This window comes from Larus michahellis, chromosome 9 (assembly GCF_964199755.1).
Source record: "Larus michahellis chromosome 9, bLarMic1.1, whole genome shotgun sequence".
Classification (NCBI taxonomy): Eukaryota; Metazoa; Chordata; class Aves; order Charadriiformes; family Laridae; genus Larus; species Larus michahellis.
The window spans coordinates 20,580,127-20,592,626 of NC_133904.1; the positions used below are offsets into that span (position 1 = coordinate 20,580,127).

At 53.5% G+C, this 12,500-nt stretch overlaps 1 protein-coding gene across 1 annotated transcript; it reads left to right on the plus strand.

Annotated features, from left to right (window-relative positions):
• The first annotated feature begins 8,635 nt into the window (after nucleotides 1–8,635).
• On the plus strand, nucleotides 8,636–11,377 carry ISL2 (ISL LIM homeobox 2). The gene is made up of 6 exons (XM_074600539.1): nucleotides 8,636–8,693; nucleotides 9,690–9,879; nucleotides 10,000–10,262; nucleotides 10,379–10,662; nucleotides 10,761–10,931; nucleotides 11,079–11,377. The coding sequence occupies exons 1-6, from the start codon at nucleotides 8,636–8,638 to the stop codon at nucleotides 11,193–11,195; spliced, it is 1,083 nt and encodes a 360-aa protein (XP_074456640.1). The 3' UTR covers nucleotides 11,196–11,377.
• The last annotated feature ends 1,123 nt before the right edge of the window (nucleotides 11,378–12,500 follow it).

Below are 12,500 nucleotides of genomic sequence, written 5' to 3' on the forward strand. Positions count from 1 at the left end.
TACCATGAACGTCACGTTCAGTAGAAATTAGAAAGTTTGCCGAGAAGTTGTCTCCCTCCCTTGATGGCCGCCACCCTGAGAACTTCTTGCCCCGGTGCCTGAGCCCTTCCCTCACGGTGTCCGACGTCTGCTGTCCCCTGCTGGGAGTTCACAGCTTCCTACGGATAGAATGGGCTGGGTGTAATCCTTGGGTATTTTGTATTGGTATCAGGATCGATATTGGTTCTTTAGTATTATTAATGTTAATTATTTAGTCTTATCCTATTAAATTTATTTACATTTCAACCCTCATGTTTCCTTGCTTTTTCCCCAATTCCCCTTCCCAGGTGGGGAGGGGTCATCAGGTGATAGAGTAATTGTCTGATCGACAATAAGTTGTTGTGGGTTCCTCAAACCATGACAGGCGCACAGGAGAGGACAGATGTCACAGCCCACCACTTGTCCAAAGCGCCTGACAGCCTCAAAGACCAATCAATGAAACAAAACGTTTCGGGCTACATTCACTGCTAAAGTACATGCTGTGGCGCTCTGACAGCCTGGTGTCCCGGAGAAGCTGGCAGCAGCTGCCACGCCAGAGTGACCGGTGCACCAGCCCAGAGCCCCAAGCACATATGGATTTGTGACATTTCAACTGACCTCCCATCCCAGAAATCACTATACAGCGAGCCACGAATGCAGTTTCTTCCTTCCCATTCTGAAGTGGTTTAGAGAAAAACAAAACAAAACAAAACACCCTGAACCTTTATGGCCATCGGACCGTTCTTCCAAGAATAAGCAGTGATCTGCAGTGTGTCACTGATTCGTTCTGCATTTCTGAGGCGCCCCATAGAAAAGCAAAAGGCAAATTCCTCAAAAAGGCTCTTCAACTTTGCCACAGCCTTGGCACAGGATCACCTCTAAAATTTATTCTGCCACATGATTTTTGCATTAGATGCCAGAAAGTACTACAGCTTTACAGCAAAAGCTAACCAGGCCCAGCAATGCAGGCACCCGAATCAACAATTTACTTGTCTCAAATGCCTCTATGATAGAAGGAAAGCAGCTGTACTGCATATTCCAGCTTCCTGGCCCCAGGGCACTACCTAAACTCCCTGAGCCCTGAGGGAGGGCAGCGGAGGGAAGAGATGAAGGAGGTGGCAAAACTCCTTCAGGGCCTGTGCCTGATTATAGGGATTCAAGGATCTCCAGGGCTCCTCTAACTTCTGCCTGGGCTTGGCTCCACCCTTCAGCCAGTCCCCCAAAACTGAAGAAAACAGAATGAGTGTTTGGGGCTGCCTGTGCATCTCCTGGATTGAGCAAATGACCAGGTTAAAAAAAAAAAAAAAAAAAAAAAGAGGAAATGGTTTAATGGTTTTCACAAAGGTGAGGGGAAGGATTATTTTGCTGAAGTCACAGCACCCTGAGATGGGTTTGAGCAGAGGATAAATAATTGAAGCAGCTCTTTATCATAATTTTGAAAGATGGTTAAGGCGCAGCATAACGCTTTAGAGATGTGAAGTTTTATAAAGTATAGAAATCCCTATCAGCACCCTAGGTAATCCAACAAAAGAAACAACAAAAGCAAAATAAGGATACAAAATAAGAACATCCCGAGCATCCTTAATTTGGCCATTATGTCTTTTTAATTAAGGTGTTTTACTCCTTAAAAGCGTGGCACACAATTTCATAATCCTATTTTAAGCTCCAAAACTGAGCTTGCAACATGCACATCTCATGGGGATGAAATCTTTGATAAAAAGAAGCAACATGTGTACACCTAAAAACCCAAAAGCACAAAAATATGCAAACCGAGCTCATTTGAGTTTGTTTTTTAATGCCTCGGACCAAAACAAAAGTGAGCTACTATCAAAATTGACCTAATTGCATCATAGCTCAGAAAAAAATCGATCCTTTCACTATGTATCTGGCTTAATAGCCTACATGGTATTTTCATGAGCAGAGTGACATCGCCACCCTTTAGGTCAGATTTCAAGGGGTAGTGTCACCAATCCAGAGACGCGACAGGCTTTTTATTATGTTTTCTGTTTATAATTTTGATTCAAAACCTCAGCGACACTTCAGATGCATGTAATCCTTATTGAAACTGGCTTGATGCGGATTACACCCTGAAGCACAAAGGAAGTCTTTATCACTTATGGCCAGTGTTTTAGGAGCTTATAACTGTAATCAGGTAGGGATTATATCAGCATGATCCATATTAGCTCAACCGTGGCAAAAAGCTTTTTTCTGTTTGACCTTCCCACCTAGGGCACGGCAATAATAAAAATGGTAAAACACACAACAAACAGGTGCCGCTGAAGGTGGAGTCCCTGTCCACTGCAGGCAGAGGATACTACTTTGTATTTTGAAAGAAAAATGAGTCATTAATTAGTGGAAGCAGATCCTTGTATGGTGCATTGTTATCCAGGATTATTTCATTAGGATCTGCTGACCCAATTTCTGCATTGGAAAGGGAATTACATTTTTTCCACACAATTGGGAGTGGGGGAAGAAAGAGGAAAAAAAAAAGAAATCAATAACACAGATTACTCAAACTTCAAGAAATCTGATTGCAAACAAGAGCAGGTACCTGTACTGGTATCTCTACAAAAGCCAAATGAAACAAGAACCATTACAAATATGTAATCCTGTCTCCACTAGAATCGGATTTCAGTTCCCTTAAAATACATAATTCCTAATTAAAACATATGGAATCCAGCTAATACAGCCTCATGACTAAGGGATTTAGTGAAGGGCAGGAATTTTTTTATTACTGCTATGATGGTCCCCTCTGTCACAGGTCATCCTTAGCCTACTCCTCCTGTGGCCGCCCTGGGGATAGCTGACTCAGATAAATTAAAAGAGCTTCATTTGGGAAGCTTCCCCAACACACGAAAGGATTCGCCTCTTAATCTGTCAAAATCCAATAACGTTAAAGCAACTGCAACCTGCTTACGGCTCAGCGGGGCTCTCTGAGCTGACTGGCAGGACCCGCAGCCCAGTACCAGGACAGGACAAAACCCCACCTCAGAAGCGGCAGCAGCAGCAAAGATCTCTGCTTGCTGAAGCATTTCATGCCCAAGCACTGCAAGGTCACATGACCAAAGTGGTTTGGCCACCCCAGGACATCTCCTGTCCCCTGGCACTCGCCCCTTCCCACAGCCACAAATACGGGACCCTCTGCACAACGTGGGACACATCTTCCTGGGGTCCTATTCTCTGCTCCTCATCCTTGCTGGCACAAAAATACATCTCAACATGTCTGACACTTGAGTTCCTCTATAATAAAACACCACCACAGATGTGCTTAATGCTCTGCCCAGGTCACCTTACAACCACTCACCTGCCTGTCTAGGATCAGCAGCTTGTCTTTCAGAAGGCCTCAGGGCAGCCCTCTGGAAGGGGACAACACCATGAGCCCTTTTTCCTCATTAGGGGACAGAGGAAAGAGCTACCCCAAAACCACCAGACAGCAGAGACAACCTTTCTACTGATACCCAACCTACAACAGCACCACAGGCAGGTGTTTTCCCTTTCTTATAAACTCCTCTCACTTGCTAATCACTTCCATGTGCCAGTCAAGCAACAAGGAGTCAGAGAGCAGCATCACATTTGCTGCATATTTCTAGAGAACAAGATCACCAGAGGAGTAAAAAAAGCTCCTTCTGCCAAGGTCACAGGTGAAAAGGGACCCTTGTAGCCTCCTGGAAGCGAAGGCTCAGGTTACCTTGGAAGGCAGCTTGTCCTGCCTGGGAGCAGTGGAGGTTTGTGCGGAGGACGAGGGAAGTAAAGCCAGTGGGGAGAGCTCTGGTCCCCTCCTAGTTGCAGACACCCGCCATGGGTGTTTTGCGACCTGCTGCCCTCCTCCAGCACACAGCTTGCCTTGTCGCTAATGGGAGATGCGTGTAAAATTCTCTGCCGGGTTACAGCAGCATTATTTTTTAAACAGGTAGCTGCTTTTTCTGCCCGCTATGCTGTTGGAAAGGAATCCAGATGCCACTGTATTCCCGCTCCTGCCATCCCAAGCCATTCCTGCAGAGGCAGGGACAGCCAGTGCGTAAAATCACCCCAGGGGAAGGGCCCTTTCCACACCTGCAATCACTTCAGGGAAAGTTGCTTTTTCCTTTTTTCCTTCAGTTTCAGCTTAGGGAATAACACTTCAGTGCTAAGCACAGCAGCTGCAATAGGCCTCTGTTTTCAGTGTTTTGGGACATACTTGATTTTTGATATTTTTATTGCAAAGCCTGTTGAGAGAGGAGCACCTTCTGGTGAAGTCACCTGCTGCTTATGCCACCCGGTGACAAAGGCTAAGGCACCTCCCACTTGCCCTGTCACAAAGCCCAAGATTCTGCAACTTGCCCGTTGCCTTTAATCCTGCAGATAATGGCATAACAAGATCCAGTGGCTGGGGCTTGAACCTAAAATATACACTTAATTTGCCATTTCAGTGAAAGTAGTTAACAAGCAGGATGGCTTTGCAGGGAGTGGGGCAGCTCTCCCACACTGGCAGGCTGCATCAAGACCAGATGCATCTCTGGGAGACATGACTGAGGTCAATCGTAAGTTAACAGGCTCACTGCGCAGGGAAAAAATAATAATACTGGGTCCAATTGCATGGTGCAGTATGAAGGATGAGATGGGCCAACGAGTCCTTTCTGCGCCCTTGAACTTTCTGAATCCGTCTTAACCAGAGGGGAAAAAATGGTAAGGGCTGCCTTTGCCATTTTACCATGGCTGATTCTTAATCAATAGCAGGGCTGGCAGTAGCTCTTGTGCAACACCACTTTCCCCAGAGCTGGGCCCTCTTCCCCTGCAATGCTCCCAACCCCTGCTGGTCTCAGAAGAATTGAGCCCAAAGCTCCACATAGCAATTCAAATGCATCACCAGACATTAGGCCACCGGGTTAACCACTGTTTAATTTCGTCACATTTGTTTGTGAGTTATGTACGTGCCTTTCTTTTGTCAACATCTCCTTTTAAAAAGGATATTGATTTTGTTTTCAAAGGCTCTCGAAAATAAAATGAATGACTACATTCTAAGGAAGAGTCATTTTCTCAACAGCTGTAAATAATTTATTGTTCGCAACCCACCCAGATCAAAAGATACTTCATCAACTGATGTGGCAAAATCTGGTGCAAGCTGCATTTCTATTATCTCAGATCCAATTAACCATTTGGAGCAGACTAAAACATAACTAGATCAATCCAAAATCAGATTAATATCCAATCCATAATCACATTAATCACAATCTGTCCATAATTAGCCATCAGATAATCCCATTGGACAGGAGGTGACATGCAGTATCCCATTATCTCATTAATTATCTATTTTCAGTATCAGACATTGTCCCCAAACACAAGGAAATGTTTTTAAAGGAAAAATGGACAGGGAATTCTCCTTTTGCTACATCCTCCCCATTGAAGCCCCCAATGGTTCAACGCTGGAGTTTTACATTTCTTTGTTTTCAAATGTTCTGTTAGAACCAAGAGCTGGGTTTTTTTGAGAGATGTCATCTTTGTAAATAAAATATGATTATCTTAGGAAGAAGGATAAATAAAACATTTGTTTCATGTGAACAAGTTTATGAAAGAAAAGAAAACCCTTCATCAAAGGTTTTAATGGTAACATGATAACAATAGCTTTGCAATGCTAAATCTTATTGCAGATGGTTCCTGTCCTTTTTTGTAATGTAAGTGAAATTGTCTTCCATCTGTTTTAATTTTATAATGGACTTAATCCATGGCTGGCTCTGAAAGAATCAGCATTTACTGCCTTTGCAATCTGCTGCAAACAAAAAAATTGTTACCGTTTCCCCTTTCTAGAGGGAACTTGCATTTCTATTTGGGAGCGAAACCCAAATCCTTGCTCCGTGGAGAGTGGGAAGCGCTGTTAGCTGGTCTTGCCCTGCGGCCAGGCAGCCCCTCTCGCGCCAAACCCAACCGGAATCGCCCCGAAAGCAGTTGGAAACTCTGGGCACTGGGTGGAGGAGAGCAAGGAGTAATTGGTGTGGCAGCAGAGATTGCATTCGGTTTTGACTAGCAAACGCTTCCAGCATTTCCAAGTGACCTGAAAGTGGTTTTCCAGAGATCCCTCCTGACCTGAATTATTCTATGATTTTATGAGGTGTTTCCCCTTAACCCCCGCCAAATGAACCAAGAATTAACCTGTTTATAAAACGTGGTGGTATTGGGCTGGTTTTATGCCTCTCAGCATTACCTGTAGTCATTTTAAAGTTTTTCATACATCACCTAGGGGAAGTTCAGGGGCTTCCAGCATTTCCCTGGCAAGTCCCTTTTGAGGGTTTTCTACTAAACTGCCCCTGCAGCACTGCCCACCCCGCTCCTACCTGCCCGGTCACAAACCCAGCCCAGTCCCACCGTGTCAGGGTGCTGGCGCAGTACCGACACAGGTGTGACTGCATGGGAAAAGTTTGGCTGGCTCAGCTGTAACCTTTCCTGTTCCTAAACTGGTGGGACGTTTGGGAGGACCCTGCCCTTGAGTGAGAAAAGGGTGATGCAACATGGAGCATCCCTGCCAAGCTGCTGTATTCTTAGACCCGTCTCATTCTCCTATCACCCTGACATTTTATTTTTGCATTTTATTGTTAACACATGCAGATACTGACTCACTCAGGACTCCGTGGATTCCGGCTCAGACTGAAGTCACCCTCCTGCACCCCCTTTCCTGTCAGGTGCCCAGACATGGGCAGGACACTCCGTGCCACCCCACGGCTGTGGCAGTGCTGTGGAGGTTCCCATCACCACAGGGTCACCCCAGTTTGAAGAGACTGACAAACTTTTCCAATGCCCTTCGCATCGCTTACCTCCCAGCTCAGCTCTGCTGCTGGCAAACAAGCCACGCTAATGGCAGGCAACAGTCAGACCACAAACACAAACAGGCACCATGGCCACCCTGCCACTGCCACACAGGCAGGGGACACATGGGCTCACCCTGCCCAGACGATGTCATTGTCACACTGCACCTCTGCATCTTTGCATGTACAGGGGTGGGCAGGGGTGCCAAAATCCCCTGGTGACACATGCCCCTCATGAATTGGGTACCCCAAACGCCATCCTCGGCTCCAGCGCAAACTTTTTGCCAAAAAAAACATGTTTGCTTTCAGCATTTGGGGTCCTGAAAGTCGTGGCAGAGGCTGTGGTCAGGGTGTGTGAATGGGTCAAATAGTCAAACGCCTGTTATCCAAATTCTCCTCTTCCCCTCCTCAGCTTCTGGGGCTTCATACCAACAGGGTGCCTGACTCGCACAAAAAACAAGTGCTTCGGCTGGAAAACCCACCCTGCCTCTCTGCTCCGAGCAAAATGAGCACAGCCTGCCCTTCCTGAGCCAAAATTTAAAGTCACTGTGTCCTTCCCGAGCCAGTCTATGCCTGTCAAATTCTGTGTGCAAAATTAAAAGGGTGATTGTGTGGCGGGGAGGAACAGGACCGAAGCCCTAAGACAGGAGCAATCTCAATTCCAGCACATACAAGCTTTCATGGACCTTTTGAGCTACTCGTGCCGCTGTGCTGCACAGTCTTTGGGAATTTAAAACAGAGTCAAAGGCCGCTGAAGTGCTCTCCCTATTTTTCTGCTCATGCACTGGAAGACTGGGGGGAAAGAGGGAGGAAAAATGAATAGAAGGGGTAAAAAAGCAAGAAGAGAGGTTCAGCTGCAGGAGCAGCACAGGATCAGGTGCATGAAAGTGTGGTAAAATACTATTTTTCCCTCTAATTTCAACTCATCAGGTGGCTGCTGCCCGGGACGGCCGCCCTGACGATGCCGGCAGTCACGTTCAGGTCCGTCGGGGCGGCTCTCCCGCGCACCGTCTCCCGCAGGGAATCGCTTCGCGGGCGCGCAGCCTTGAGCCGGCGTCCCCCGCGGATCCCCCTGCCCGCCTGCCGCGGGGATGCGCCTCCGCGCAGTGCCAGGGACTGCCCCACCGCGCCCGTCCGCGGGCACCTGCCTGCGGCACGCCGGAACGCAGGGACAACGAAATAAAAGGCGAAAGAGAACGGAAAGAGCAGAAAAAGGGAAATAAGGAAAAAATAAAAGGCGAAATAAAAGTCAAGGAAAATAATAGGGAAAACGGGGGGAAAAAAGCTAAAATGAATGTCCATCCCCTCGGGCTGCCGACGCCGCCGTCCCCTCCGCGGACAGGGCCAGGTCGCACCGCACCGCGCCGGGCGGTCGGAGGGTCCGGCGGGCGGGTACCGTGCTGCCCGGAGCGCTGAGGAGAGGACCCGCCACCCCGCGGATGAGGCGCTTCCCCCCCGCGCAGCGCACCGGGCGCACCCGCCCCGTCCGAGCCGCCGCCGCCGCCGGGTCCGCGCCACGCCGGTTTCCCGCGGGGGCGGCCTGGGGAGTCCGCGCCGCTCCGCACCGCTGCGCGCCCCGCCGTGCGCCCATTGTTCACCACGGCCAATCCGCGGGCGCCCTCCCCGCGGCCGCCAATCGCCTCTGGGGGCCGCGCGGTGAGGTCAGCGCCGCCCCCCCCCCCCCGCGGCCGGTGCGCGCTGACATCACGGCGCGGCCCCGGCGGGGCGGGCCCGGGGGGGCGGGCGCGGCCCCCGCCCCGCGCGGCCGCGGGTAGTGGTGGAGCGGCCGCGCCGCATCCCGCATCCCCGCATCGCCGGCCGGTGCGCAGGGGGCCGCCCGCATGGTGGACATCCTCCTCCCGCGGCCGCTCCCGGGCGCCATGGGGGAGCCCTCCAAGAGTAAGTGCGGGCAGGGCGGGCGCGGGGCGCTGCGGGACGCGGCGGGGGCCGGGCTCCGCGCTGCCGTCGGGCGGCCGCCGCGCCGGCACGGAGCCGCGGGCGCGGTGACAGCGCCCGGGAAGGGCTGCGGAGGGCGCGGGCGGACTCGGGCTTGGCCCCTGGCATCGCCGGTGCCGCCGGTGCCGCCGTTGCCGTTCGCGCCCCGCGCTCCCCGGCCCCGCTCCTTACCGAGCGCCTGTCCCTGCTGCTGTCCGCGACGCCGGTCTCGTCCCTTTCCGCCGTTTCCGTTTCTTCTGTCTCCCCCTGTGCTTTTTCTTTCTTTCCTTCCCTTCCCTGCCCGCGTTACCGTTTGTCTGTTTTTCTCTCTTTCCGTGTTTCGGTTTGTCTTCTTTTTTTTTAACTTCTCTTTCCGTTTTTATTTATTTCTTTCTCTTTCTGTTCTTCTGGTTTTGTTTGGTTTTATTTCTCTTTCTCTCTCTTTAATTTCTTGTGTTTTACTGCTTTCGTTTGTCCACATTCCCGTTTTAACTGCGTCTGTTTTTTTCCGCTGGTTTTGTTTCTCTTTCTGTCATTCCGTTTTTATTTCTTTTCCTTTCTTTCAGTTTTTCCTCAGCTTTTGTCGTTTCTGCTTTTATTTTCTTTCCCGAAATTGTACTTTTATGTCTCTTTCTGCATTTATTTATCTCGATCAAGTTTCTGGAGGTTTTTTTTGATTGTTTTGGTTGGCTGGTTTTTTTTCCTTTTATTTTCTTTTAATTTCTGTATGTATTTATTTCTCTTGCGTTTCTTTTCTTTCTTTTGCATTTATTTCTTTTGCGTTTCCATCCTTTCTTTCTCTCTGTCTTTCTGTCCTTATTTCTCTTTCTTACTGTTTTGAAAAAAAAAAAAAAAGAAAGATAAGAATAAGAAAAAAAAACCCAGTGTCATTCCCTAATTCCTGGCGCTTCTGCTCTGGCCCGTCGCTGCCCCTGACCGTGCCCCGCTCGCTCCCGGCAGGGCGGCCAGGGCTGGCCCTGTGCGCGGGCTGCGGGGGCCGCATCCAGGACCCCTTCCTGCTGCGGGTGTCGCCGGACCTGGAGTGGCACGTCGCCTGCCTCAAGTGCGCCGAGTGCGGGCAGCCCCTGGACGAGACCTGCACATGCTTCCTGCGGGACGGCAAGGCCTACTGCAAGCGGGACTACAGCAGGTGACCCCGAAATAACCGAGAAAGCACAACAAGCCCCTTAAAAATAAAAACAAACCCGAATTTCCCCCAAACGAAAACCGGCCGCCCCGACGGCCCTGACGCCGCCTCGCCTCCCCCCAGGCTCTTCGGCATCAAGTGCGCCCAGTGCCGGGCGTCCTTCAGCAGCAGCGACCTGGTGATGCGCGCCCGCGACCACGTCTATCACCTGGAGTGCTTCCGCTGCGCCGCCTGCGGCCGGCAGCTGCTGCCCGGCGACCAGTTCTGCCTGCGGGACCGCGACCTGCTCTGCCGCGCCGACCACGGGCACAACCACGACGGCACCGCCGCCGCCCGCGGGCCGCGCAGCCCCGCGCTGCCGCCGCCGCCCGCCGCCCACCTGGCAGGTACCGGCTCCCCCTCGGGGCGGGCGGGCGGGCGGCGGAGGGAGGAGGGGGGGTAACGGGGAAGGCGGGGGGGGTGCGGAGGGCGGCGCTGATGGTACGCGCCCTCCCCGCCGCAGAGCCGGTGCCCGGGCGGCCGCCCGCCCCGCGGCCGGCTGCGCATAAGGCGGCGGAGAAGACCACCCGCGTCCGGACGGTGCTGAACGAGAAGCAGCTCCACACGCTGCGGACCTGCTACGCCGCCAACCCGCGCCCCGACGCCCTGATGAAGGAGCAGCTGGTGGAGATGACGGGGCTTAGCCCCCGCGTCATCCGCGTCTGGTTCCAGAACAAGCGCTGCAAGGACAAGAAAAAATCCATCCTCATGAAGCAGCTCCAGCAGCAGCAGCACAGCGACAAGACGGTGAGCGCCCGCCCGCCCCGACGGGGAGGAAAGTGGCGGGGGTTGGGAGGGGGGATGTGTGTGTATCCCGGGCTGAAGCCCCCCCCGTCTGCCCGCAGAGCCTGCAGGGTCTCACCGGGACGCCGCTGGTGGCCGGTAGCCCCATCCGCCACGAAAGCGCCGTGCAGGGCAGCGCCGTGGAGGTCCAGACCTACCAGCCGCCCTGGAAAGCGCTCAGCGAGTTCGCCCTGCAGAGCGACCTGGAGCAGCCCGCCGCCTTCCAGCAGCTGGTGAGCCCCGCCGCACCGAGCGAGCCCCGCCGGACCGCGCCGCCCCGTCGGGCGCCGGGGGTGCCCCGTCCCGGGCGCTGCGAGAGGGGGGACGGGTCGGGGGAAGGGGGACACCGCGCCGGGCCCTTACCGCCGCTGCTCCCCCAGGTCTCCTTCTCCGAGTCCGGCTCCTTGGGCACCTCCTCCGGCAGCGACGTGACCTCGCTGTCCTCCCAGCTCCCCGACACCCCCAACAGCATGGTGCCCAGCCCGGCCGAGACGTGAGGCCGCCCGGCTGCCCGCCGCCGCGGGACTTCCGCATGCCTGCGCTCCCTGCATGAGACACCCGGCCCCGGGCCGCTCCCAGAGCGCCGGACAAACGCCTTTGTTTTTTAATTATTCTTATTTAAAAACAAACAAAAAAAATATGTTACTGACGGCCAAAAAAACACCGGGATCCTCGCTGCCTTCACCAGACCGGAGAGAGAGCCCCCGCCCTGGTTATTTCGTTATTTTGGGTTTTTTCCCTGCGGATTTCGATGTTTCTTTTCCCCAAAGAAACGCGGATTTCACCGCTGGAGCCCGGCACGGTGACAGGCTGCCTCACCCGCCGCTTGCGCCGGGGGCGGCTTTTCTTCCCTTTTTGGAAGGGAAAAAAAGGAAAAAAAAAAAAACAACTAAACAAACAAAAGGGGGAGAGACTCCCCCGGCGTACGCGCCTTTCCGCGTCCGCGGAGCCGGCCCGGCCCTCCGTCCGCGGAGCCGCGCCGTCCAGCCTCATCTCACGCCGATGCCTCGCCCGGGCCCGCACGATCGCTGGAAAAACGGGACACGGAAACGAGACTTTTTACCGGGAAAACCAGTACTAATAATGTTAAGTTATCAATGGACGGAGGACGGATTGTTTGAGCCTTTAACGAACAAAAGTAAGTTATTGTTATTTATTGTCAGAGTCAGCGGTTGAATAGTGGGATTAAATATTTTGGACTTAATAAAAAAAAAAAAAAAGAAAAAAAGCCAAGGAAAGGATTGAAACAAAAACGGGGGCGGGAGGGCGGCGGAGCCCCCCCGGGCGCGGAGCGGGTCGGGCCGGGGGCGGCCCCGCAGCCCCGGCTTTGCCGTCCCGGCCTCCCCGCACCGCGATAATCGGCTTTCCCCTCCGCGGCCGCGTATTTATAGCCGGGGAGGCGGAGGGCGCGTTTCCCTTTCGGAGCGGCCCCGCCGGGCCGGGCCGGGCCGGGCCGGGCCGAGCTGGGCCCGGCCCGCACCTGCCGCCCTGCGGGGCCGCGGCCGCGGCGGTTCTCCGAGGCGGCGGCGGCGGCGAGGCGGGCCGTCCCCTCGCCTGGGTCCGTCCCCCCCCGTCTAGACGCGGGCGGCGGCTTCTTATCTGCCTTCGGCATCGCCTGGGAGCGCGGCGGGGGTCGCTGCCTCCCCGGTACCCGGGCGGGATCGCCAGGCCGGGGCAGCCTTAACCGCGCCCCCCCCGCACCGGCCTCATCCCCGGGCAACCGGGCCCGGTGGGAAACGGGCCCTCCCCGAGCTACAGGGAGCCAGGGTGGGAACGGCCCCGCCACCCACAGGGGCAGAGGC

Coding starts and splice junctions, on each gene's coding strand:
- ISL2 (XM_074600539.1), top strand. CDS start 8,636: ATGGTGGACATCCTCCTCCCGCGGCCGCTCCCGGGCGCCATGGGGGAG. Junction 10,263..10,378: donor GCCCGCCGCCCACCTGGCAG/GTACCGGCTCCC, acceptor TCCCCGCCGCAG/AGCCGGTGCCCGGGCGGCCG. Junction 10,663..10,760: donor AGCAGCACAGCGACAAGACG/GTGAGCGCCCGC, acceptor GTCTGCCCGCAG/AGCCTGCAGGGTCTCACCGG.